Here is a 24,028-nt window from a genome sequence, read left to right on the forward strand (position 1 = left end):
GGAACAACAGACTGGTTCCAAATAGCAAAAGGAGTACATCAAGGCTGTATATTGTCACCCTGCTTATTTAACTTATATGCAGAGTACATCATGAGAAACGCTGGACTGGAAGAAACACAAGCTGGAATCAAGACTGCCGGGAGAAATATCAATAACCTCAGATATGCAGATGACACCACCCTTATGGCAGAAAGTGAAGAAGAACTCAAAAGCCTCTTGATGAAAGTGAAAGTGGAGAGTGAAAAAGTTGGCTTCAAGCTCAACATTCAGAAAACAAAGATCATGGCATCTGGTCCCATCACTTCATGGGAAATAGATGGGGAAACAGTGGAAACAGTGTCAGACTTTATTTTTGGGGGGCTCCAAAATCACTGCAGATGGTGATTGCAGCCATGAAATTAAAAGACGCTTACTCCTTGGAAGAAAAGTTATGACCAACCTAGATAGCATATTGAAAAGCAGAGACATTACTTTGCCAACAAAGGTCCGTCTAGTCAAGGCTATGGTTTTTCCAGTGGTCATGTATGGATGTGAGAGTTGGACTGTGAAGAAAGCTGAGCGCCGAAGAAATGATGCTTTTGAACTGTGGTGTTGGAGAAGACTCTTGAGAGTCCCTTGGACTGCAAGGAGATCCAACCAGTCCATTCTGAAGGAGATCAGCCCTGGGATTTCTTTGGAAGGAATGATGCTAAAGCTGAAACTCCAGTACTTTGGCCACCTCATGCAAAGAGCTGACTCATTGGAAAAGACTCTGGTGCTGGGAGGGATTGGGGGCAGCAGGAGAAGAGGACGACAGAGGATGAGATGGCTAGATGGCATCACTGACTCTATGCACATCAGTTTGGGTGAACTCCAGGAGTTGGTGATGGACAGGGAGGCCTGGCGTGCTGTGATTATGGGGTCGCAAAGAGTCGGACACGACTGAGCGACTGAACTGAACTGAATGAATATAACAAAAAAGAAGCAGACTCATAGAACAAACTAGTGTTTACCAGTGTTCAGGGAGGAGCAATATAAGATGAGGGGCAATGTTCACTGCAGCACTATTTACAAAAGCTAGGACACGGAAGCAACGTAAACGTCCATTGACATTAATAAATAAAGAAGCTATGGTACACATATACAATGGAGTATTACTCAGCCATAAAAAGAAATATATTTGATTCATTTCTAATCAGGTGGATGAACCTAGAGCCTATTATACAGAGTGAAGTAAGTCAGAAAGAGAAAAACAAATAAAGAGGGGATGAGAAGCCCAAAATATTGGATGTGCAATAGGCTCAAGGATGTTGCACAATCCGGGCAATATAGCCAACATTTTGTAATAACTGCAAATGGAAAGAAACTTTTTAAAACTGCACTAAAGTTTGTTAATTAAAAAATATAAGTATTTTTTAAGTTAAAATTGTCTGGAAGTAACAAAAGTTGGCACGTATATAGAACAGTGGGTGGGACTTCTGACTTACTGGGAGTGTAAATCTATACAACTTTAGGTTTGCAGTACTGATTTGGCAATATCTAAAAAGTTGAAAATGTCTGCATCTGAAGACCCAATAATTCAATTCCTAGGAATATTCTTTAAAAACTTTGAAATGTATGTGTAAAGAGCCATGGAACAGAACGTCCACTATGTCACTGTATGTAATTGTGAGAAAAAAATTCTCTTTTGAAAGCAACCTAAATTTTCACTAACAGGAGAATGAGTAAATAAATTAATTGCTGCATACTTGTATAATGAAATATAGTATGGCAAAAATGAATGAATGATATCCATGAATTATTATAAATAAATCCCAAAAACAATATTTAAAAATGATATTTTGCTATCATTTATATAAAATTTAAAACAGGAAATAATTGTTGGTTATTGATCTATACATAAAAAGTATGAAAACATGCATAGGCATGATAAATACCAAATTCAAGATATAATCAATAGATACCTCTGGAGAAGGAGAGTAAGGTAAGAGAGTATGATTAAGAAAGGAAAGAGGCAATTTCAATGTATTGCAGTGTTTTCTTTCTTAACAAAATGAAAACAATTATGATAAAATATTAAAACTTGAGGAATCTGGATAGGAAGTTGCTTTATTATTCTGTCTATGCTATTATATGGGATTCCCAGGTAGCACTGGTGGTAAAGAACCGTCCTGCCAATGCAAGAGACATAAAGTGGTGAGGGTTTGATCCCTGGGTTGGAAATATCCCCTGGAGAAGGGCATGGTAACCCATTCCAGTATTCTTGCCTTGAGGATCCCATGGACAGAGGAGTCTGGTGGGCTACAGTCCATAGGGTCGCAAAGAGTCTGACATGACTGAAGCGGCTTACCATACATACATGCATGCTATTATACAGTTACACCTTTTTATAGTTAAACTCATAGGATTGTATAGAACTGGCCATACTTGTTCAAACCTGCATGAAAATAAAAATAACCTAAATTTATTTGAAAATGGTAGAGCTGGGATTGTACCCACATTTGTTTTACTCCAAAACTAGAGCACCTCCTGCAATCTCTGGCCCCTCTCCTTGTCTTTTCTGATTCTTCCCAGACAGGATTAATCACACCTTCTTCTGTGCCACTTTCTTCAAACACTTGGTTTTAAACCTACTGCAGTTGATTGTGTGTGTGTGTACATGTGTGTGTGTATTCCTCCATACACAGCTCCTGGTGGCAACCTGTATGGTATATGGAAAGACATGGGGAGAATGGCTAAATGTGAAAGGTTTCTGTTTTACAAGTCAGTAATCTTTCTCTAGGGCTTTCCAGGTGCCTCAGTGGTAAAGAACCCAAATGCAGTGCAGGAGATGCAAGTTCAATTCCTAGGTGGGAAAGATCCCGTGGAGGAGGACATGGAAACCCACTCCAGTATTCTTGCCTGAAGAATCCCATGGACAGAGGAGCCTGGCAGGATACAGTCCATGGAGTTGGACATGACTTAGTGACTAAACAACAATCTTTCTTTTATAGGCTTCTGTTCTGTTGCTTGAAGCTAATCATCAATAGGTTCTACAAATACATACTTTTGCAAAGTAATCTATTTTCAAAGAATATAAGACAAACTAAAATCGTGTTTCAGCATTTCTCATGAATCAACACAAGGGTTAGAAGTGCTACATATTTGTGGAAAAAATAAAGTACAGTTCATTTGTTCCATTTCAGGATTTTTCAAGTCCTCAGAAGCAAAAGGAATCTTATAAATGTGGAGTTAGCCTACTCCAGAGGTAGAGAGAGGCTTCCCAAGTGGTACTAGTGGTAAAGAAGCCATCTGCCAATGCAGGAGACATCAGAGACATGGGTTCAATCCCTGGGTTGGGAAGATGCCCTGGAGGAGGGCATGGCAATCTACTCCAGTATTCTTGCTTGGAGAATCCCATGGACAGAGGAGCCTGGCACGCTATGCTCCACAGGGTTGCAAAGAATGGGACCTGACCGAAATGACTTGCACACACATGAAGAGGTGCAGAGTTCAGCTGTATTTTATGATACAGGCATAATTAAGTAGGTTCTCAAATTAGGTCCCACTTTAGAAATGATTGCACAGATGATTCTACATTAATATTCCTGGGCCCATCTCTCTGAAACAGCACAGTAAATGAAATTTGATGAAATTGTCTAGTATATAGGAATTATACAGTAAATCAATACAGAGTCAATCATAACTGAAGCGTAAATGAGAGAACCATCCTGTACAGCCTTTAAAAAAACATTATCAGGTGGCTTTTCTAATGAAGAGCAATTTTTACCACAACAACAACAAAACAGGATATAATGGAACGCCAAGTAATATATAGTAACATTATTTCTTTAAAATGTGCTTTGTCCTCTTCATCATGAAGAGGTCAGTGTCCCCAGGCAGCCTGTAGCCTCTCCCGCATTTCCTCTCTTTCCTTCCACGGCAACATGGGTTAGCAAGACACTGAGCTTTTTGTGATGTGTGTGTGAGGACAGGGAGAAGGGGGAGCGAGCCTTCAGGGAGGTCTCCAGGTGGAAAAATTTGTGACGCACTAGATTCAGTCACTGAATGAGAATTGTTTACCAAGGGTTCTCGAACACAATAGTTACAGTTACCTTATGTTCATTTAAAATTTTTTTGCTTGGTCTCAGGGCCCTTAACTCTGAAACCCTCTCATCGTAGGCATCCCAGACAACTTATTCATGAAAGGTTACGTGACAAAGCCAGCCGGAGCGGTTTGACCCATCTGTTTCAGCACCTGAGTAGCCAGGCGCACGACAGACATGCATAAACTCCCCGAATGTGGAACATGTATACTAAAACGGTCAAATTCTGCCTTTCATTTGTAGGCAGTCACGGAGAAGTTATTCTGCTTCAATTATGAAGTGTCCACCTTCCAGAGACCTAGCTTGCCCTTTCACTGCCTCTGAAACTGCACCCCTCTACTGAGACAGAAGGGATGTTCTTCCTGTGTTCTTCTCCCTACAGGCTGAAATGCTATTTCCCTTATCTTAGAAAATGCCTCCCTCATACTTTTCCTGGCACAGCTAAATGGCATGGCTAAAAGCCTGATATGTGTGCCACACCTGATATTTTAGAAGGAAGCTGGTAAGTGTTATTTTTTTCCTTAGTAATAAAGCAAAAATCCATTCCTTAGTCAGGGTCTAGTTAACATATTAGCGATTCCTTCTTTTTTTCTTGTCATCTGTCATTATCTTCTACACAAGAGAGAGGCCTTGATAACAATCTATCTTAAAGGGATTTTAATGGCTCGTTACAGAGAATGCCGAATTAAACACTTTGAAAACAACAGTTGAGTGGGATGCCGCTAAAAGAGCCTCCTTGAGGTTTCCACAGCCTCTCCCAGCCGGGGAGAAGTTGCTCATTTCTGCAACAACAGAAGCAGGCCCAGCGAGCTTCTTCAGCAGAATGTGGGAATGCGATCTGTGAACAAACCATTTGCTTTCTAACAGCCACTTACCGGCCTCATGTCAGAGCGCAGGAAAGACAGCACTGCAACACTCAGATTCATGACTGTGTTAGGCTGTGGATGTGACTCTAGCAACCTTAGATCAGAGAGCATCGACTTTAAATAAGCTCAAAAATCAAACCAGCGACATTCCAGGATGTCTCTGGAACCATGGCCCTGCCTTTGTTTACTACTCGTTTTGGACTGGGATTGGACCAAAAGGCGGCGTATCAGATGGTTTCAGTCACTCCTCTAGTCTTTCTCTCTGGGATGGTTGGGGCTTATGCAGCACAGTTCAGGATTTCTAAGCTGGACAAACAGGATCAGATGAGAAGCCCTGTGCATGAGTGCTCAGTCGCTTCAGTCTTGTGCAACTCTTTGAGACCCTAAGGACTGCAGCCCGCCAGGCTCCTCTGTCCATGGGATTCTCCAGGTAAGACTACTGGAGAGAGTTGCCACGCCCTCCTCCAGGGGATCTTCCCTACCCAGGGATCGAACTCACATTTCTTGTGTTTCCCGGATTACAGGTGGATTCTTAAGCACTGAGCCACCGGGCAACCGGGGAGAAACCCTGATGGCAGACCAAAGCGGGGATCCACCAGGGGCTTCCGGCTGGAGGCTGTGACAGCATGAGCCCCCAGGTGGGAGCACCCCTCAGGCTTTATTTTGACCCATTCCACAAAACAAAGACTGTTCACCTAATTTTCAAAATCATCATCATAAAATAAAAGCATCAGCTGCATTATTATAAAGAAATAATCAGCCACATATTAAAAAGCATCAGCTGTATATTATTCAGGGAAGAGAGCTGACTTCCCTGAATTCTAGAAAGACCAAGCCTGAGATCACTGCTCCCAGAGGCCAGAGGGCTCATTCAATTGCTGAAAATCTGAGCATACCCCTAAGGCCAAGCTCAGTCTACCATCCTCATTTCCTTGCCTCAGAAGCCAGGGTGTCATGTAGCTAGATTCTGACAGTGACTCACTCTTGGAGCAATAAGAAAAGTTAGAGATTTACTAAACAGTGAGTACTAAGCTTTAAAAAACTGAGGGGACAAATGAAATGCCTAAGCTACTCTTAGAATTGTATGTACCACCTTAATCTACTTGATTTTATTTTTTCTGAAATTTGACACACACAATTAGTACAATGCCCTGAAAATACCTTCCTCCATATATTTCACTACTGGCATGAACCTCAGTCATGCCACCTCACAGCATTGCCAAGTGTCAGCTTACTAGCTCAAACTTCTAGATGTTCCATGAAAGCCACGGGATCTTCATGAAAAAGATGAGAAAACACATTTATGAATCACTGAGGTGGCTGTACAAGTGGATATTCCTCACTGAAAGGGTTATGGATTGAATTATGCCCCCCTCCACCCAATTCCTGTGTTTAAGCCTTAATCCTCAAGGTGACTGTATTTGGAGATACGGCTTTTAGGAGGTAATTAGGGTAAAAGAAGTTGTAAGGTGAGGTCCTAATCCTACAAGACTGGTGATCTTAGAAGAAGAGGAAGAGAAAGATCCCCTGTTCTTTCTTCATACATGCATCAAGGAAGGACCACCTGAGCACATAGCGAGAAAGAGGCCATCTGCAAGCTAGGAAGAGAGCTCCTCACCAGAACCCCACCGTGCTGGAGCAGACTGAGACAGAAAGGAAAATGTATTTCAGTTATTGCTGTACGTGTAAGTTCACATATATCAATTTTAAAATCCATCAGGGTGATCAAGCGAGTTGCCTTGTTCAGGCTTCTGACGTTACTCCTGCCAAGTTTTATCTCATACAGAGATCCGAGGCAGCATCCAAACCATTTGAAAGAGGACATGCCTCTAAGATACACTTTTATACAGTTGCAAATACCGTTCCCAACGTCCATAAGAAGTTCCCCTTTAGCTTATAAACTCATTGTATTAAACCTAGACTTGAATATTTACAGCAAGTAGTAACTAGAGGATTAAATACGTCATCACAAGGTCTCATCCAACTTTGGATTTTGATGGGCTCTTTAGAGCAACATTTCTCTGGTTTGCCAGGACCTAAGTCCTAAAAGTGAACTATGCTTTGCAGCGAAATGGTGTCTAATTAAAGTTTAATGAGTGGATTCCACCCTTATTCTACAGTAACACAGAGACATGCACACTGAACTCTCCACATACCGTTGTGTGTATCCTTTAATGTCAGTGGCAGTCCCTCAGGGTGCAACACAGGCAAGTGGACCCAGGTAAAGAACACCCTTAATAGAAATGTCATGGGCAAGGCTAATTGCAAGAAAAAATCTAGAAAACATCCATTTCCTCAGACCAAATTGAGAGTAGACATCATAATGGCAATCTATGAAACTATTAGACCAAATATTAGGAAAACCTATACCACTGCTCTCTTTGTAAAAAGGTAAGGTTGCAAATGTTGACATCTACCATTCAGCCACATCAATCCCAATTTGTCCTAATTTATTCAAGTTAGGAGAATACAAAATAAATCATGTGACTTCTTGTTTCTTTTTTAAATCCTGCAGTCATCTTATAATCTGAAATAAAATATCTCAATAATGCTAAGTTAACATATTCTGAATAATTTTGAAACGCAAGAGCCCAAAATGGAGTAATAACACACTCCTTATTACTACCTCTCAGTGTTTTTCAGCATTATCAATAAACTTAAAATTCTCTATTTTGGAAAATACATTTGTAAGTCGTTTTTTCAAACCATAGTTTAAAGTGGATTTATACAAGTTAAAACAGAAACTCTAATAATAAGTATGGAATACAGTTCAATTCAACACACATTGGATACCAACATGTGTCAGAATACATAATGGCCCCATGGACACCTAATTGACTTAAAGAGAATTACCTGCTTTACTTTTTATTTGATCATCCCCAAAGTCTATGCAGGGCTTTCCAGGTGGCACAGTGGTAAAGAATCCACCTGCCAAAGTAGGAGACACAAGAGACATGGGTTCGATCCCTGGGTCAGGAAGATCCCCTGGAGTAGGAAACGGCAACTGCAGTGTTCTTGCCTTGAGAATCCCAGGGACAAGGGAACCTGGTGGGCTGCCGTCCATGGGGTCGCACAGAGTCGGACACAACTGAAGCGACGGAGCAGCAGCAGCAAGACTCTCAATTATTACAATAAATAAGTTTTATGAATGATATTAAAGAAAAACAACATTCTTCCCTAAAAGCCCTTTTCTTAAATTTTCTAAAGTGATTCATGTAGTATATATCTCAGGGATTTTATTCCAGCTAGACAGGGGTAGGAGGTGGGGTATGTTAGCAACGGAGCAAGAGTGAGGAAAACTAAAACCACAGTAAGGCAAATAAGTTCCCACTTTTCATGGGAATATTCCCTACAAGGGCCAAGAGACTAACAAATACTAAACATTCCCATTGGGATGAGAAGCAAGAGATTGCTCTTAAATTGACTTCAGAGTAAAGATGCCAAAGCAAATAAATCACTGTAAGTGAAATACTTTGAAAGGTAAGTGGACTTTAAACATATTTGCGTAGGCTAAATTTTTTAATCGGAAGTATTCATTACTGTCAGATATGATAAGGCCACATGTCCATCACGATCTCTGGAGACCTCCTCCTAGTATATGATTCATTATTTTTAAACCAATACCTAGCTGAGCAGACATCCCCAACAAATGTTACTGAGTGAAGAAAAATAAGCAAAGATTCAAACATGTTATGCTTCACCTAAACCAAAACTGTATTAAGTAAAATGGAAGTAAAGGCCCCAAAGTTCTCAGATTTCTTCAATCCACACACAGCTTTTCATCAAGAATAATTCTGGAATGACGACAAACTCGAATGCCTATTCAACCCAGCTACTCAAGCCATTAATAGAATAAAATGCTGTGCAAACTTGTGTTTCCTAGGATCCCCTTTCTCTAGCCAAATGCATCCTCAAAGACCCTGGTTGACTTTGCTTTGTCTCTGTGAAGTGACTTGCAACCCTCAAGCTATGTAGAAAAAAATGTAGGAGAAGAATGGCACTCTTACAGGTTACATAGCCTCCATAGTGGCTCCATTCTTTTTTTTCTTTCCTTTATGAGAATCTTTTGTAATTGAAGTAAAAAGACTTCAGTCATCTCTCTGATGGAGAGTGAGAAATAAGTAAGAAATAAGTTGTTTTTCTAAAATTCCTCAACATAAATCTCAGATCAGAGAACACCAATGCCTTTTTTTATATAACTAGAATTTCACTGCACATTCCTCAAGTCACCCAGATACTGGTCACGAAGAAGTTGCTTAAGTGAGTTCATCTGTATACTTGGATTCTATCACGGGAATGGTGATACCCAAATCCCAAAGGAATGGGATAGCAAGCCTTGTACAGAGAAGGAAGTATCATGGTCAGAGGCAACCAATACAAACAGAAATAGAGGAGTGAAGCAGGTCAAGCTGTGGATGAGGACGGTGCTCAGTCTAGGTGCCCTGCTTGAATTCAGCGTACATTCCAGAAGCAGGTTTGACTCTGCCCTATTCGCAGGGAATGTTGACCTGTACTTTGGTCTAGCATGTCTGCTCAACAGGGCAAACTTTCCAGTATTCCTTGGCGGATATACCAGGCCAGAATCACTCCCTGTCCCTAGGGAAAAATGACCCTGAGGAGGCCCTTTCCCCCCACCCCGCCCCCCAAGTTAGTTTTTAGAAACCTCCAGAGAGATTCAGAAAGTTTTTTCAGTTTTTCAGTTCAGTCGCTCAGTCGTGTCATTCAGAAAGTACTAGACTCAACTAATACCGCTAAGACTGCTAACAGTAACTTGGCTGAGATCAGAGAAAGGTGAGATGGCCGAGCTGATACCTCCTTTAGGGTTCAAACTGGTCTTGGAAACGGAGCAAGTCCAAAGTGACTGTTCTTCATGATTAGAGATAAAACAGAGCCACTGCTGCTAGCCAGTGCTGCTACCAGTGACTGCTCCACTCTTTGCTAATAAAAGGCACAAACTCACTGAACATGTACCCCAAGTCAGGACTCTAAGTGTAAGAACACGTATTCACTTACCTATTCCTCAGGACAACCCTAAGAGGTAGGAATTATTATTAACATTTGGATTTCATCAATGAAGACACAGAAGCCTGGAGAAGTTAAAGGAACTTGCCTTCACTGAGTTATTCACTTAGACTTACTCAGCGAATAACAGCGGGAGGTGGGGGTGGGGGGCCAGGTTCGTCTCCAGGCAGAGTTCTGCTTCTGTACTTTACCATCCTGCCTCCCTGCCTTTTCTCTTCCCTGAAAACTTGGAAGAGCGCCCCAGGACCAACCACAGACAGCGTGACAACAAGCATGGTGTCTGTGGGAAACAGGGACATGTTGCCTGCAGCCTTCCTCCAGCTGGGTTGAGTTTTTCCTCACCAGGCTCCTCAGGGTCCCTCCTCACTTGTCTCAGGCCAACTCCACTAACTGCTCTGCTCTGCATACGCTCTCCGTTGAAAGAGAAGACTACAGATATCACCACACAAATATCACTACCAGAAAACTCCAAGTGGATCCCAGATCATAACCTAGAAAACTGGAAAAAAAAAAAAACAGAACTGGCTGTAGATAACACTCTTTGCAACACACCCAAGGAGCTTCCTGGGCAACTAGGAACATGGGATGCTCCTACAAGCTGCTCATGAAATTTCAGTTGCAAGGTTTGTACGCTCCTGTCTTGAACATTAAGACAATTTTTTCCCCAGCTAATCTGCTTTTTTGGTACTGGACTTTTTTAAAGTTGGAGTAAAGAATGGATAGAAAACACATTTGCAAATAATATTCAAAACCACCACCATATGAGAAGTTTCATTCCTTTCTTCTATGAATTCGCCTAGCCTTAAAGAACAGACATATTTTCCCTCTGAGTCTGTTGACAGTCACTGAAGTGACTAAAATACCCAGTATATCTTAGTGAAAAGCTATTTTTAAAATCACTTGATTTAGAAAACTCCAATCATGATAATTTCATGGGACTTCTTAGTACACAAATTAAAAGTTTTAAATTACTCTGCAAGAATTTGAGAGTTCAAATACTCTTAATTAGAAAATATCTGCATCAATGCATATTTAATCAGGTGTTTTTAACATCTGCCCCTGATACAAAATTATTTTGAGAGTTGTTTTGTGAGTGATGGTTCTTCTGGTCAGTAATTACGGTGAGGATGCCATGTGAGACTGGGAGTCAGAAATGTGGATCCTGGTCCCTCCTGGCTCTCCCATGCCTCACCTCTGGACTTTGAGAACGTCATTTAACTTCTCTTAGCCTGTTTCCTCATGTCCACAGATAAATAACAGTTCCCACCTCAAAGCGTTGTTCCATAGACCAAACGAAATGATGCAGGTGGAAAGGATTTTTAGTGACTCCGAGGCAGTATCATATAATATTAAAATTACAAACTAAAGGTAGAAGTGGCATGGCTTAGTGAGGAAAGCGCAGATGTATTCTGGAGCAAAAAGGTATCAACTTGGCTGATTTACCAACCTTGGTTCTCTCAGTTGAGAAATGGAAGGATAAGAACTATCCCATAAGACTGATGTGAGGGTTAGAAATAATATGTAGGGCCTCTAGCAGGACAGGCCCAAGTAGGTGCTCAATAAATGGCACCCCTTTCGTATCAGAGAAAACGTTTAATTAAGCTAAGTATGCTGTGTACAAACACAACAGCTGAGCGGCGTTCTGCTTGGAACAGTACATCCATTAGCTGGGTCCCAAATAGACTCCCGCCTCGGCCAGCGCCCTGGGTTTATCCCACTTTAGACTCCAGTGGATTAAGGCTGTGCTTGCTGTATTCGCATTTCCTGCCTTCCACCACTGTTTTCTAAAACTTCCTAATGGAACCTCCGATTTAAAAAATAAAATCAATTCTACCCAATGGGGCCACTCCACGCACAGGATTTTTCCTAACTTGCTTTCACAAGATGAACTTATTCACTTTTTTGCTAGTCCTGGAAGGAGGAGGGTGGGGTCTGTGGGGCTAGCAGAAGGAAAGAGCCGAAGTGGATCTGCTGTTGTTACTGAGAATGTTCAAAGTGACCAGAATAAGCAGCCTGGGCCTCGCCTCCCCAGCTCCAGCGCCCGAGGGTCAGGAGTGTCGGAGGCGTTCGGAGCCGCAAGCAGGACAAGGGCACGAGCCCCGCCGCGCCAGGCCTGAGCAGACCCGGTCCGGCGGGCATCGGTCACTGAGCCGCCGCGAGTTAAGAGGCTTGTTGCCGGGGAAGGGCGCATGCAGGTGGGTTAGTGGTAACTCGACCATGCGGCGTGGCATTCCTGTCTGGCAAACGCGCTCAGGCAAAACAGACTCGATGCTTACAATGATCCCAGCCCAAAATGGAGTGTCTCTGACTAGCAGGGAGGAGCTGATGCCGGCCATGAGGAAGCCCACCACGGTCACGGCGATGCCCAGCGCCAGCTGCAGCAGCGCGAGCAGCAGCGGGAACCGGCAGCCGCAGCACTTCCGGGCCTCCTCCCCGCTCTCCTTGGGGGCCCCCGCGCCCCTCTTCGGCCCCATGTCGTCGGGCCCCGCGGCGTCGGCGGCTGGCGGTCCCCCTTGGCTCCGCGCGCCGCGGCCGGGCCGCTCCCTGCCCATGGCGGCTGCGGGGGCGGCAGCGGCGGGGGCGGCGCGGGGCGGGTCGCGCCGGCCCGGCTCGGCGAGTTAGGGAGGCTGAACAAATATGGAAAACATTTGGAGCGACTGGCCGAGCCTCCGAAGGCCACGGGGAGCCCGCGGCGGAGGGGGAGTCGAGGGGGGTCGCCAACTGCCAACGCGCCGGGCAGGACGCAGCGCCCGCAGACTCCTGCAGAGTGGCCAGGCGCCTCCCAAACCCCGCGCTCTTTGGACAGACTGCGTGTGCGCGCGCGTGCGTGTGTATGTGTGCGCACGTGGGGGGTGTGCGTGCATCTGCGCGTCTGTGTTTGGTGTCTGTTTTCCCCACTTCAAAGCCCAGGATTTTTTCGCTTGTGTTTTTGTTTTTGTTTTCTGAGAGGTGCAATGCAAGGTGACGAATGTTTAAATCACTTGAGTTTAATTAGTAGACAATTTAATCCAAAAGAGGCGTTACTAGGCTCCAAGCTGTGAAATCCTTTCCAGAAGTTAAATTGTTCCTTATTTTCCAACCAAGGCCTGGGCTCTTTCTTTTTAAAGTTCTGCGATCCAGCTGACAAATCAAGAAGTTTTTCCCACTGAGGTATTTGCTTTTGAAATGACTGTTTATAGAGATTCTCGGCTAATTGGGAATTCTCTCACGTGTATTTGTTTTTAAAAGCTCCTTTAATCGTTTATGCAAAGTCCCCAGCCAGTCTTTGCCAATCTCCACAACGGTGCCTAGGGGGATTATTATACACCTTGAAAGCTGAGGATTTAATAACTCTGTCCATATTTGAGATATGTTTAACTCACCTACAGTGTGCTAGAAAAGAAGGATGCTCAAGGTAGATTTGGTCCCTGCCTTAAGTCACCAAACAAATCAATAAAACCAATTATTCTTATTCCCACATAGCTCTCCTCAGTAGCACTTAGAGCAAACTTCAGTAAAACCACTAAGAAATGATCCCATCACTTTGAAGTATTTATATCTACTTTGGTATGGTCATTTTAGCGTTCAGAGAGCTTTATTAAAAACTAAGTGATGTTGCCAGGATGCTAGGATAAAGGCTCCTCCTAGATTGTTTGCTATCAGCTAATTTAAAGAAAAATCTTAACTCCTTGCTTTGTCTCCAAATAGAAACTAATTGTCATCAGCTTTTCCTTGGGCACCTTTGACGGTATTAAATATATTCTTATTTTATGAACTGCAATGTTTTCCTTATACCTTCTTTCTGGATCAGGCTTCCCAGACTGCTCAGTGCTACGTGGCAATGCAGGAGACGTGGGTTCAGTCCCTCGGTCTAGCAGATCCCCTGGAGGAGGAGATGGCAACCCACTCCAGTATTCTTGCCTGGAAAATGCCATGGACAGAGGAGCCTGAGGGGCTTCAGTCCCTGGGGTCACAAAGAGTTGGACTCGACTTAGGGACACGGGAGTCCTTCTGGATCAGTGAGAAAGATACGGTCCATGGAACAAATGCAGTAACTTAAAAAGCAGAAACCAAACTGCACATCCCAGTGCTCCACCTAGAAGCCATAGAAGCAGCACTCACTCTCACAAGAGGAGCAGTGTCAGCTCTGGGTCCCTTATGCCATTAGGATTTTTAATGAGAACAAATGAAAGCTCTTGCTACACCAAGGTACCCACGTGACTTGTGCCTGATTGAGAATAACCCCAAAGACCAAGTTTTTCTACATAAACCTAGAAAACATTTTCAGGGAACTAACTACCTGGAATTAATTATTTGTTCTTAGGGATGATCCAGCTACCAGTTGCTGCTAAGTCACTTCAGTCGTGTCCGACTCCGTGCGACCCCAGAGACGGCAGCCCACCAGGCTCCCCCGTCCCTGGCACTCTCCAGGCAAGAACACTGGAGTGGGTTGCCATTTCCTTCTCCAATGCATGAAAGTGAAAAGTGAAAGGGAAGTCGCTCAGTCGTGTCCGACTTCATGCGACCGCATAGACAGCAGCCCACCAGGGTCCTCCGTCCATGGGATTTTTCAGGCTACTTTTTTTCCTGACCAGTACTCCTTACAAACACCTTGTAATTACAGTTTCTTCTTTTAACAATGAAAAAATTGAGTATCGGAGTTATTCACTAACCAGATTATTGAGTGAAACATCTAGTTAGGGATAAGTGAGGGGAACCAAATATGAACCCTTGTAGATTATCTGTTTTATTCATTATTTCCTGTAAACAAACAAGTGGGAGAACTGTTTAAATCATTTGTGATGTGAAACAATTTAATGATCATTGTTGTTTGTCGCCCAGTTGTGTCTGACTCTCTGCGACCCCATGGACTGCAGCACGCTAGGCCTCTCTTTCCCTCACCATCTCCCAAAGTTTGCCCAAGTTCGTTGCTTCTGTGATGCCATCCAGCCATCTTGTCCTCTGATGGGCCCTCTTCTGTCCTCAATCTTTCCCAGGATCAGGGACTTTCCCAATGAGTCAGCTGTTCATATCAGATGACCCAAATACTGGAGTCTCAGCTTCAGCATCAGTCTTTCCACTGAGTATTCAGAGTTGATTTCCCTGAAGATTGACTTGTTTGATCTCCTTGCTGTCCAAGGGACTCTCAGGAGTCCTTGAATGATCACAGGTAGTATTTTGTCTATCACAGAATTCACTATTAGCCTTGAACCTAAGAGTATTTGAGTACATTATAAAAAATATGTTGATCTACCACCATAATATATATGAGAGTTGATTGAGACCCTTATTTTTATTACTGACTTATAGCTAGATACAAGCTTTATTTGCCGACCATTCTGCTGGGTTATCAGTTAGCTAAGAATATTCTTAACCTTTTCCTCAATACCTTAAATTGGAATAGGTAAACAAAATAATAGGATATTCCTGTAGGTTGGTCTTCTGAGTTTCAGAACTAGTGTGGCTTACGGTGGCACATGAATTATTATAATGAAGGCTTACTTTTAATTGCCTAGCTGAGACAAGTTACAAGTAGCGGTGAACAACAGCCCAGATAAATTGCAATCCTTCTAGTCTGATTAAAACAGCCAACTTCAGTTTTCAGCTTCCAGTGGAGGAAGGAGGCAGTAGCGTGGGGAGCCTTACACTTGCTCAGATTCTCAACCACATTCTTGAATCTGTGTCCAATGGGGGCCTGGTCTTTGGCAATACCACAAGGGAGTAGTGATGAGGATGATATTTTCACTTCATTGATGTTACGTAGTAGAAACAAAGGAGAGGGTGAGCAAAGTTGTCAGAAGGTTAGTGGCTTCCCTGGTGGCTCAGTAGTAAAGAACACACTTCCAGTGCAGGAGACATAGATTTGATCCCTGGGTCAGGAAGATCCCCTAAAGAAGGCAATGGCAACCCACTCCAATATTCTTGCCTGGGAAATCCCATGGACAGAGTAGCCTGGCAGGGTATAATCCTTAGGGTTACAAAGAGTCATGACTTAGTGACTAAACAACAGCGACAAAAGTTATAGAGAGCAATCAAGGCTAAAATGGGATCAAAGGGTCTTTAAAGACAACAACAAGAAAGCTCTTCCTTGAATGTGTCCTTCCCATGAGAAAAATCACCATTTCCAGTTCATCATATAGTTTAACAGAAATGAACAGGATTTTTTTAGTATTCATAAATTATAATGTCTCTGTTTTATAGGTTAAGCAATAACCTCTTCAGATATTTATATTACTGGGGAAAAAAGGCAAAGTAGAAAGAAATTGTCTTCAGATACTCTATTAGCTGCTTCCATTATTCAAAACTGACAGAGATTATAAATTAGAAATTGCAGGAGGGTAGGTAATATAAGGCTTGAGATTATTTTGATCCTCTGGGGAAAATAACAAAAATAAGCTTAGTATTTCTGTTTGCTGTATTTCAGTATTATTTAGACATATTTATGCTTCAGGATTTCAGAACTGGGGAAAAAACTAATGTCATTATAGGAAGTCCTTAGGAAATATTAATACAACTAGAAATAATCCAAATCAAAATGATCTTAGATTCACCGAGAACAAAAAGGTTTCATAGGAGAAATTTATTACATTTTCAAGATCTGTGTCAAGTTTCTTTAGTATATAATGAACTCTATTTTAAATGTTCAATTAGATTTGATTTAAAGAAGTATCAGATATTCTACCAGAGAAGGCAATGGCACCCCACTCCAGTACACCTGCCTGGAAAATCCCATGGATGGAGGAGCCTGGTAGGCTGCAGTCCATGGGATTGCTGAGGGTCGGACACGACTGAGCGACTTCACTTTCACTTTTCACTTTCATGCATTGGAGAAGGAAATGGCAACCCACTCCAATGTTCTTGCCTGGAGAATCCCAGGGACGGGGGAGCCTGGTGGGCTGCCGTCTATGGGGTCACACAGAGTCGGACACGACTGAAGTGACTTAGCAGCAGCAGCAGCAGCAGATATTCTACAGAGAACAATTGAGAGCCCATTTATGATTCGAAGCACCGTTGACTTCTCTGTCTTATCTAAAATGACACGAGATATTGCCGATGTGTGTGTGCACACAACAAATAAAATCTAATTTTTTGTGTTTTCTTTATTTAGATATCAGTAATTCTAATGATATCTTCTGGCTCAATTTTTCTCTAAAGAATCGACCCATTTATGATCTTTGCATGGCAATTTGTGTTCTCAAGTTAAACATCATATATGCAGCGTACTCTCTGTGGTACACAGGAGTCTTATAACTTTATTATTCTAGAGAATTGATAGTGATAACTATCAATTTTTTTCTAATGTATTCCACCTCTTTATATGATGTTATTTATAATACCAAATTATTCTATATGTAATTTTGTAAATATCTTTGTCTATACAATTTTGATGTGTCCACTGCATATAAGGCAGAAGTAACTATTTATTGTAATTAAGAAATACAGGGAGAAGAATGGACAAATTGTGGTGCAATCATACCATGAATACTACTTGCTAATAAGAAGGAATGAACCACTGATACAGGCGATGACTTGAATGAATCTCACTAAGAGTTTGTTGAGTGAAAGAAACTAGACAGAGAAGACTATACACAGCATAATTCCATTTATATAAAAATTAAAAAGGCAAAATCTATGATAATTGCATTTTAAAAGTATTTGTGGAGTTGGGATGAGAGAATTGACCAGAAGGGAACAGGAGGGGATGCTCTGGGGTGCTGGAAGTCTTTTATATCCTGGTTTGGGTAGTAGTTACATGGGTGTTAACAACTGTGAAAAACTCACTGAACAACACTTAAGATCTATGCATATTATTATTTGTAATGACATCTCAATTTTTGAAATGTAATAAGAGAAATATGGGAAGTGACTGTATATCCATTGGTTATTAACAATAGAAAAAGTAAAGGTTTTTTTATCTGAATTATCTTACGAAATTCATTTTTCCCATGCCATTCTGATTCTTCTATTGCTGTATAATAAATCACTCAAAACTTAAAAACTTACTAGTTTGGAATAACAGTAGTTCTTGTGGGTTAAATATTCAAATAGGGTATAGCAGGGATCATTTGTTTTTCACATTTTCTGGGATCTCAGCTGAAAGACTTAAAGACTGGGGCCTGAAACTATTGGAAGTATTGACTGAGGCAGAAAGACTTATTTTCCAGGTGGCTCCTTCATCTGGCTACAGGTTGGCTCCTTTCCATGAGGCCTCTCCCTGCATTGGCCATTCCACGGGGTTGGTTGAGTGTCCTCAAAACATGGTGGCTGACTTCAACAAGAACAAGAGATTCAGAGATTGAAAGAACAAGACAAAAGCTATCCTTTTTATGGCGCAGCCTCAGAAGTCACTTAGCAACAATCAAGCCACTTTCTCTTCTTTAAAAGGGATTCATTCAATCCAGATCACATATAAGGGGAAAAGAATTAAGATCTGTCTATTCAAAGAAACAGCAGTAAAGAATTAGAGTATTAATAATGAGAACCCACTGTATAGCACAGGGACCTCTACTCAGTGCTCTGTGGTGACCTAAATGGGAAGGAAATCCAAAAGAGAGGGGATGTATGTATGTGGGCTTTCCAGATGGTGCTAGTGGTAAAGAACCAGTCTGCCAATGCAGGGGACATAAGAGAGGTGAGTTCAATCCCTGGGTCAGACAGATCTGGAGGAGGACATGGCAACCCATATTCTTGCCTGGAGAATCCGATGGACAGTCCATAGGGCCGCAAAGAGTCAGATACGACTGAAGCGACTTAACACATACATGTGAAGGGGAAGAAAGAGGAAAAGCTGTAGCAAAGGGGATAATTTAAAGTTGAGGAAAAGTCTGCCTCTCTTTTTATCGACAATTGATCAGATAAGTTCCTTGAGGTGGGAGAATTAGTCAAAAGGAAAGTCCCTTCACAGGCTGAGATAGAAGGAAAGAATGTAAGATTAGATAAAACACAGGTTAGTGAGCAGGTGTGGGAGGAAGGCGGTTGATGGAATTTCTATCTTCTGGCCTTGTCTAGAATATTCAGACAATGAATGTAGTCTCAATATTCTTCTAAATGATACAGAGCAATTCTACTTCCAAAGCCATCCCATAGCACATTTTACTGCTGTATCTCATGGATAAGTTCTAATGAAACTACATTATTTTCTGAAATATTCCTCTGAAAGAACAAAACCCATCGTTTTCTATAAAGTACAATAATAATGATGTCTGGGATGTATATACATATATAGATATATACACACACATACTTACATATATTTTATAGGTTGCAAAGTACTCAAATGATTACTCTAAATCTAACCAAAACCCTATGAAGTTGAAATTTCTTCAGGGGTTTAGTGACTTGTTCAAGGCTACACTTTTTAAACCATTCTTAAAAATTATAATTACAATGTTTACAATGTTGTGTTAGTTTCAGGTGTGCAGCAAAGTGATTCATACATATACAGTATTTTTGCAGATTCTTTTCCATTAAAGATTATTACAGGATATTGAATATAGTTCCCTGTGCTATAGAGTAGGTCCTTGCTGTTTGTCTGTTTTATATATAGTAGTGTATTTATAGATATACACTTCCCAGATAGCTCAGCTGGTAAAGAATCCTCCTGCAATTTGTGAGACCCCAGTTCGATCCCTGGGACAGGAAGTTCCCCTGGAGAAAGGATAGACTACCCACTCCAGTATTCTTGGGTGTCCCTGGTGTCTCAGATGGTAAAGAATCTACCTGCAATGAGGGTGACCTGGGTTTGATCCTTAGGTCAGGAAGATCCCCTGGAGGAGTGCATGGCAACCCACTCCAGTATTCTTGCCTAGAGAATCCCCATGGACAGGGGAGTCTGGCAGGATACAGTCCATGGGATCGCAAAGAGTTGGACATGACTGAGCAACTAAACACAGCACAGTGTGTATATGTTAATCCCAAACTCCTAATTTATCTCCCCCAACTCTTGCTATCCCCTTTGAAGGCTACAAGTCCTAAGCACCAACTCCACTGCTCTTGCCACTTATATTGTAGCTCAATGACGTGGAATTTTTTTCAGCTTTATTGAGATTTGATTGGTACACAAAAAAATTGAACAAAATTACTGTATATATCGTGATGGATTTTTATTGTTTCTATTGAGAAATGGCATTAATACATTGCACACACAGGCAGTCATGCATGGGAAAAGGCAAATGTGTGCTAACATATATGTTAAATATGCTCACATATATGTTAAACATATATATTTAGGGCTATGCTCTCAATTCTACTGTGTGAGTTTTCCCACCAAGCAGTTCTCCAATACCAGTTGGCTGTCCCACAATTCAACTCAGTTCTGATACTGTCTACCCAGGTACACCATCAGAGTCTACAGGTTAGGGTGGTCCCACAAGACTGCCCCCACTTCATATGCAAATGGAGTAATCTGTACTCCTGACCCACTGATGATAAATCAGAGGTTTCCACAACTCCTTCCTTGGGGTCCATGAATTTAGAACTCAGGAAACGAGTTTACTCACTAAATTGCCTGTTTATTACAAAGGATATTAACAGACACAAATCAATAACCAGATGAAGAGATACAGCGTCAGGTTCCTAACAAAGGAGCTTCTGTCCACCTGGAGTTGGGGCCATTCAGTGTGGCACATGGAAGTGTTCTGGTTCACCAACCTGGAAGCTCTCCCAATTCTTTTCTTTTCTGTTTGATTTTTTATGGAGTCTTCCACCAGGAAAGCCCCAGAGACATAGGCCTGATTGATTAAATCAGTGGCTGGTGGCTCAGACAGCATAGAATCCTCCTGCGATGTGGGATACCTGGGTTTGATTCCTGGATTGGGGAGTCCCTGGAGGAGGGCATGGCAACCCACTCCAGTATTCTTGCCTGAAGAATACCCATGGACAGAGGAGCCTGGTGGGCTATAGTCCATGGGGATGCAAAGAGTCAGACAAGACTGAGTGACTAAGCACATTGTTGATTGGTTCAACCTCCATGGTGGGAGGGGGTGGTGGAGGGGGCAGGGCCATCTTCCCTGGGGATCTTGGGATTGGGACTGAGAATTCCAACCCTCTAATCACATGGCTGTGAAAGCTGATGCTGTGAAAGTGCTGCACTGAATATGTCAGCAAATTTGGGAAACTCAGCAGTGGCCACAGGACTGGAAAAGGTCAGTTTTCATTCCAATCCCAAAGAAACGCAATGCCAAATATGTTCAAACTATGGCAAAATTGCACTTATCTCACGCTAGCAAAGTAATCCTCAAAATTCTCCAAGCCAGGCTTCAGCAATAAGTGAACAGTGAACTTCCAGATGTTCAAGCTGGGTTTAGAAAAGGCAGAGGAACCAGAGATCAAATTGCTAACATCCATTGGATCATCAAAAAAGCAAAAGAGTTCCAGAAAAACATCTACTTCTGTTTTGCTGACTATGCCAAAGCCTTTGACTGTGTAGATCACAACAAACTGTGGAAAATTCTGAAAGAGATGGGAATACCAGACCACTTGATCTGCCACTTGAGAAATCTGTATGCAGGTCAAGAAGCAACAGTTAGAACTGGACATGGAACAACAGACTGGTTCCAAATTTGGAAAGGAATATGTCCAAGCTGTATATTGTCACTCTGCTTGTTTAACTTATATGCAGAGTACATCATGCGAAATGCTGGGTTGGATGAAACACAAGCAGGAATCAAGATTGCTGGGAGAAATATCAATAACCTCTGATATGCAGATGACACAACCCTTATGGCAGACAGTGAAGAGGAACTAAAAAGCCTCTTGATGAAAGTGAAAGATGAGAGTGAAAAAGTTGGCTTAAAGCTCAACATTCAGAAAACTAAGATCATGGCATCTGGTTCCATCACTTCATGGCAAATAGATGGGGAAACAATGGAAACAGTGAGAGGCTTCATTTTTGAGGGCTCCAAAATCACTGCAGATGGTGATTGCAGCCATGAAATTCAAAGATGTTTGCTCATTGGAAGGAAACTTATGACCAACCTAGACAGCATATTAAAAAGCAGAGACATTACTTTACCAACAAAGGTCCATCTAGTCAAAGCTATGGTTTTACCAATAGTCATGTATGGATGGGAGAGTTGGACTATAAAGAAAGACGAGTGTCAAAGAATTGATGCTTTTGAACTGTGGTGTTGGATAAGACTCCTGAGAGTCCCTTGGACTGCAACGAGATCCAACAAATCCATCCTAAAGGAAATCAGTCCTGAATATTCATTGGAAGGACTAATGCTGAAACTGAAACTCCAATCCTTTGGCCACCTGATGCAAAGAACTGACTCATTTGAAAAGACCCTGATGCTGGGAAATATTGAAGGTGGGAGGAGAAGGGGACAATAGAGGATGAGATGATTGGATGGCATCACCAATTCAATGGACATGAGTTTGAGTAAGCTCCAGGAGTTGGTGATGGACAGGGAGGCCTGCAGGTGTGCTGCAGTCCATGGGGTCGCAGAGAGTCAGACAGGACTTAGCAACTGAACTGAACTGAACTGAACTGAATCATGTGACTGGTTCTCCTGGTAACCAGCCCACACCTTTAGGTGTGTTCCAAAAGTCATCTCATTAACATAACAGAACACAACTTTGTAGCTTTTTCACTTAGGAAATTCCAGGGATTTTAGGAGCTCTGTGCCAGAAACAGTGATGAAGACAAAATATATATCTTTTGTTATAAATCACAAGATCATAAGTGCTTTGTGCATAGATATTCCTACCAAGTCCCAGGGTAGTAAGAACAGAAGTGGTGTAGAGTCTGTACCATAAACATGGTGTGGGCAGATATCTTGGTTTTTAGTCTCTATTGTTTCCACAGTACCCAGCTCAGTGCCAAGAATACTGTATGGTTTTAATAAATATTTATAGATCCTAAATAGTCATACAATTTACACATAAGATTCATCTTGATTCAGATATTTTATATATATAAAATATATCTTTAAAATCCTTGAACCGCATATTTTGTCCATTTTTCTTTTTCTTTTAAGAGTTGTCTTTAAGAATAACTCAACCAAGACAGTTTGGTTGAATTCTAATCAGGTTTTCGAAATAATAACATTAAAAACACCATGAAGTCATTTTAAATATCCTATGTGTTATAAACAAACCATATGATTTTCACTTTGACTGCTAATCTTCCTCTTTAGAGTAACTGAGTCACTGTCTGACTTTAAGCCAGACTGACATCCTTTCTCATTTTTATAATATGCAGAGTTCCATAGACTTTACAACTCCCTGCATTTGGTTCTATACGCAGTCATCACTCTCTCTAAAGACATTTTTGGCCCTAAGACAAACCTTTGTAGTCTGTTCTTTTCCCCCTACTATTCCTCTTTGAATTCTCTCTCATATTTATGTGGCAGTGAGTGCAAACACTGGACTCAGACAGCCTGAGTTCCAACTGAGGCTCTAATTCTTACCAGCTGCGTTCCTTCACCTCTCTAGGCCTCGATTTCCTATCTACGAAATGTGAATATTAAAAGTACTTACCTCATTTATACTATGTAGTGTAAATATAATAGTTCATGCAAACACAGAGGACGTTTCCTGACACAGATAACTAATCAGCAGGTGTTAGCTATTATCCTAGCCCCGCTCTCTCTTCTAATTCACTTTTCCTTCCTCTGCATTATCTTCCTTTGCTCCTTGGTAAGTCTGTCCTTGTTTCTCCTGCTACACTCCCCACAGAATGTTTAACTCTCCCCATTGTTCTCTTATACTCAGTATCTGATAACACTGAAATTTCAACTTTTGAATTAGAGATTTGCTTCACAATGTAATTTTATTTTTCCTCATCACCACACTCTCTACTCAGTCCCTTTTCCAGAATGACCTCTAGAGAAAGATGAGCCATCCCCCTTTCTTCTAGTGTTCTATTTCTTTAGAGTGCCCCCTCATCTGAGCTTTGACCCCACCCCCTGCTTCAGGGAAGTGTATGTGGTCAGTTGCTAAGTCCCATCCAACTCTTTTGTGACCCCATGGACTGAAACCCACCAGGCTCCTCTGTCCATGGGATTCTCCGGGCAAGAATACTGCAGTGGGTTGCCATTTCATCTTCCAGTGAGACCTTCCCAACTCGTCTCCTGTATTGGCAGGTGGATTCTT

At 41.9% G+C, this 24,028-nt stretch overlaps 1 protein-coding gene across 2 annotated transcripts in view; it reads right to left on the reverse strand.

Moving 5' to 3' along the window:
- The window catches only part of SSPN (sarcospan), a 144,239-nt gene that overhangs the window by 33,502 nt on the left and 86,709 nt on the right, over window positions 1-24,028 (reverse strand). The window contains exon 1 of one of the 2 annotated variants that reach the window (XM_019961429.2): window positions 12,229-12,521. The exons of the other annotated variant lie outside the window; for it this stretch is intronic. Coding sequence (XP_019816988.2) covers window positions 12,229-12,504 — 276 coding nt within the window. The 5' untranslated portion in view covers window positions 12,505-12,521. Of the gene's footprint in view, window positions 1-12,228; window positions 12,522-24,028 lie in introns of those variants that run through there. 2 annotated transcript variants of the gene reach the window in all.

The sequence above is a fragment of the Bos indicus genome, chromosome 5 (genome assembly GCF_029378745.1).
Source record: "Bos indicus isolate NIAB-ARS_2022 breed Sahiwal x Tharparkar chromosome 5, NIAB-ARS_B.indTharparkar_mat_pri_1.0, whole genome shotgun sequence".
Classification (NCBI taxonomy): Eukaryota; Metazoa; Chordata; class Mammalia; order Artiodactyla; family Bovidae; genus Bos; species Bos indicus.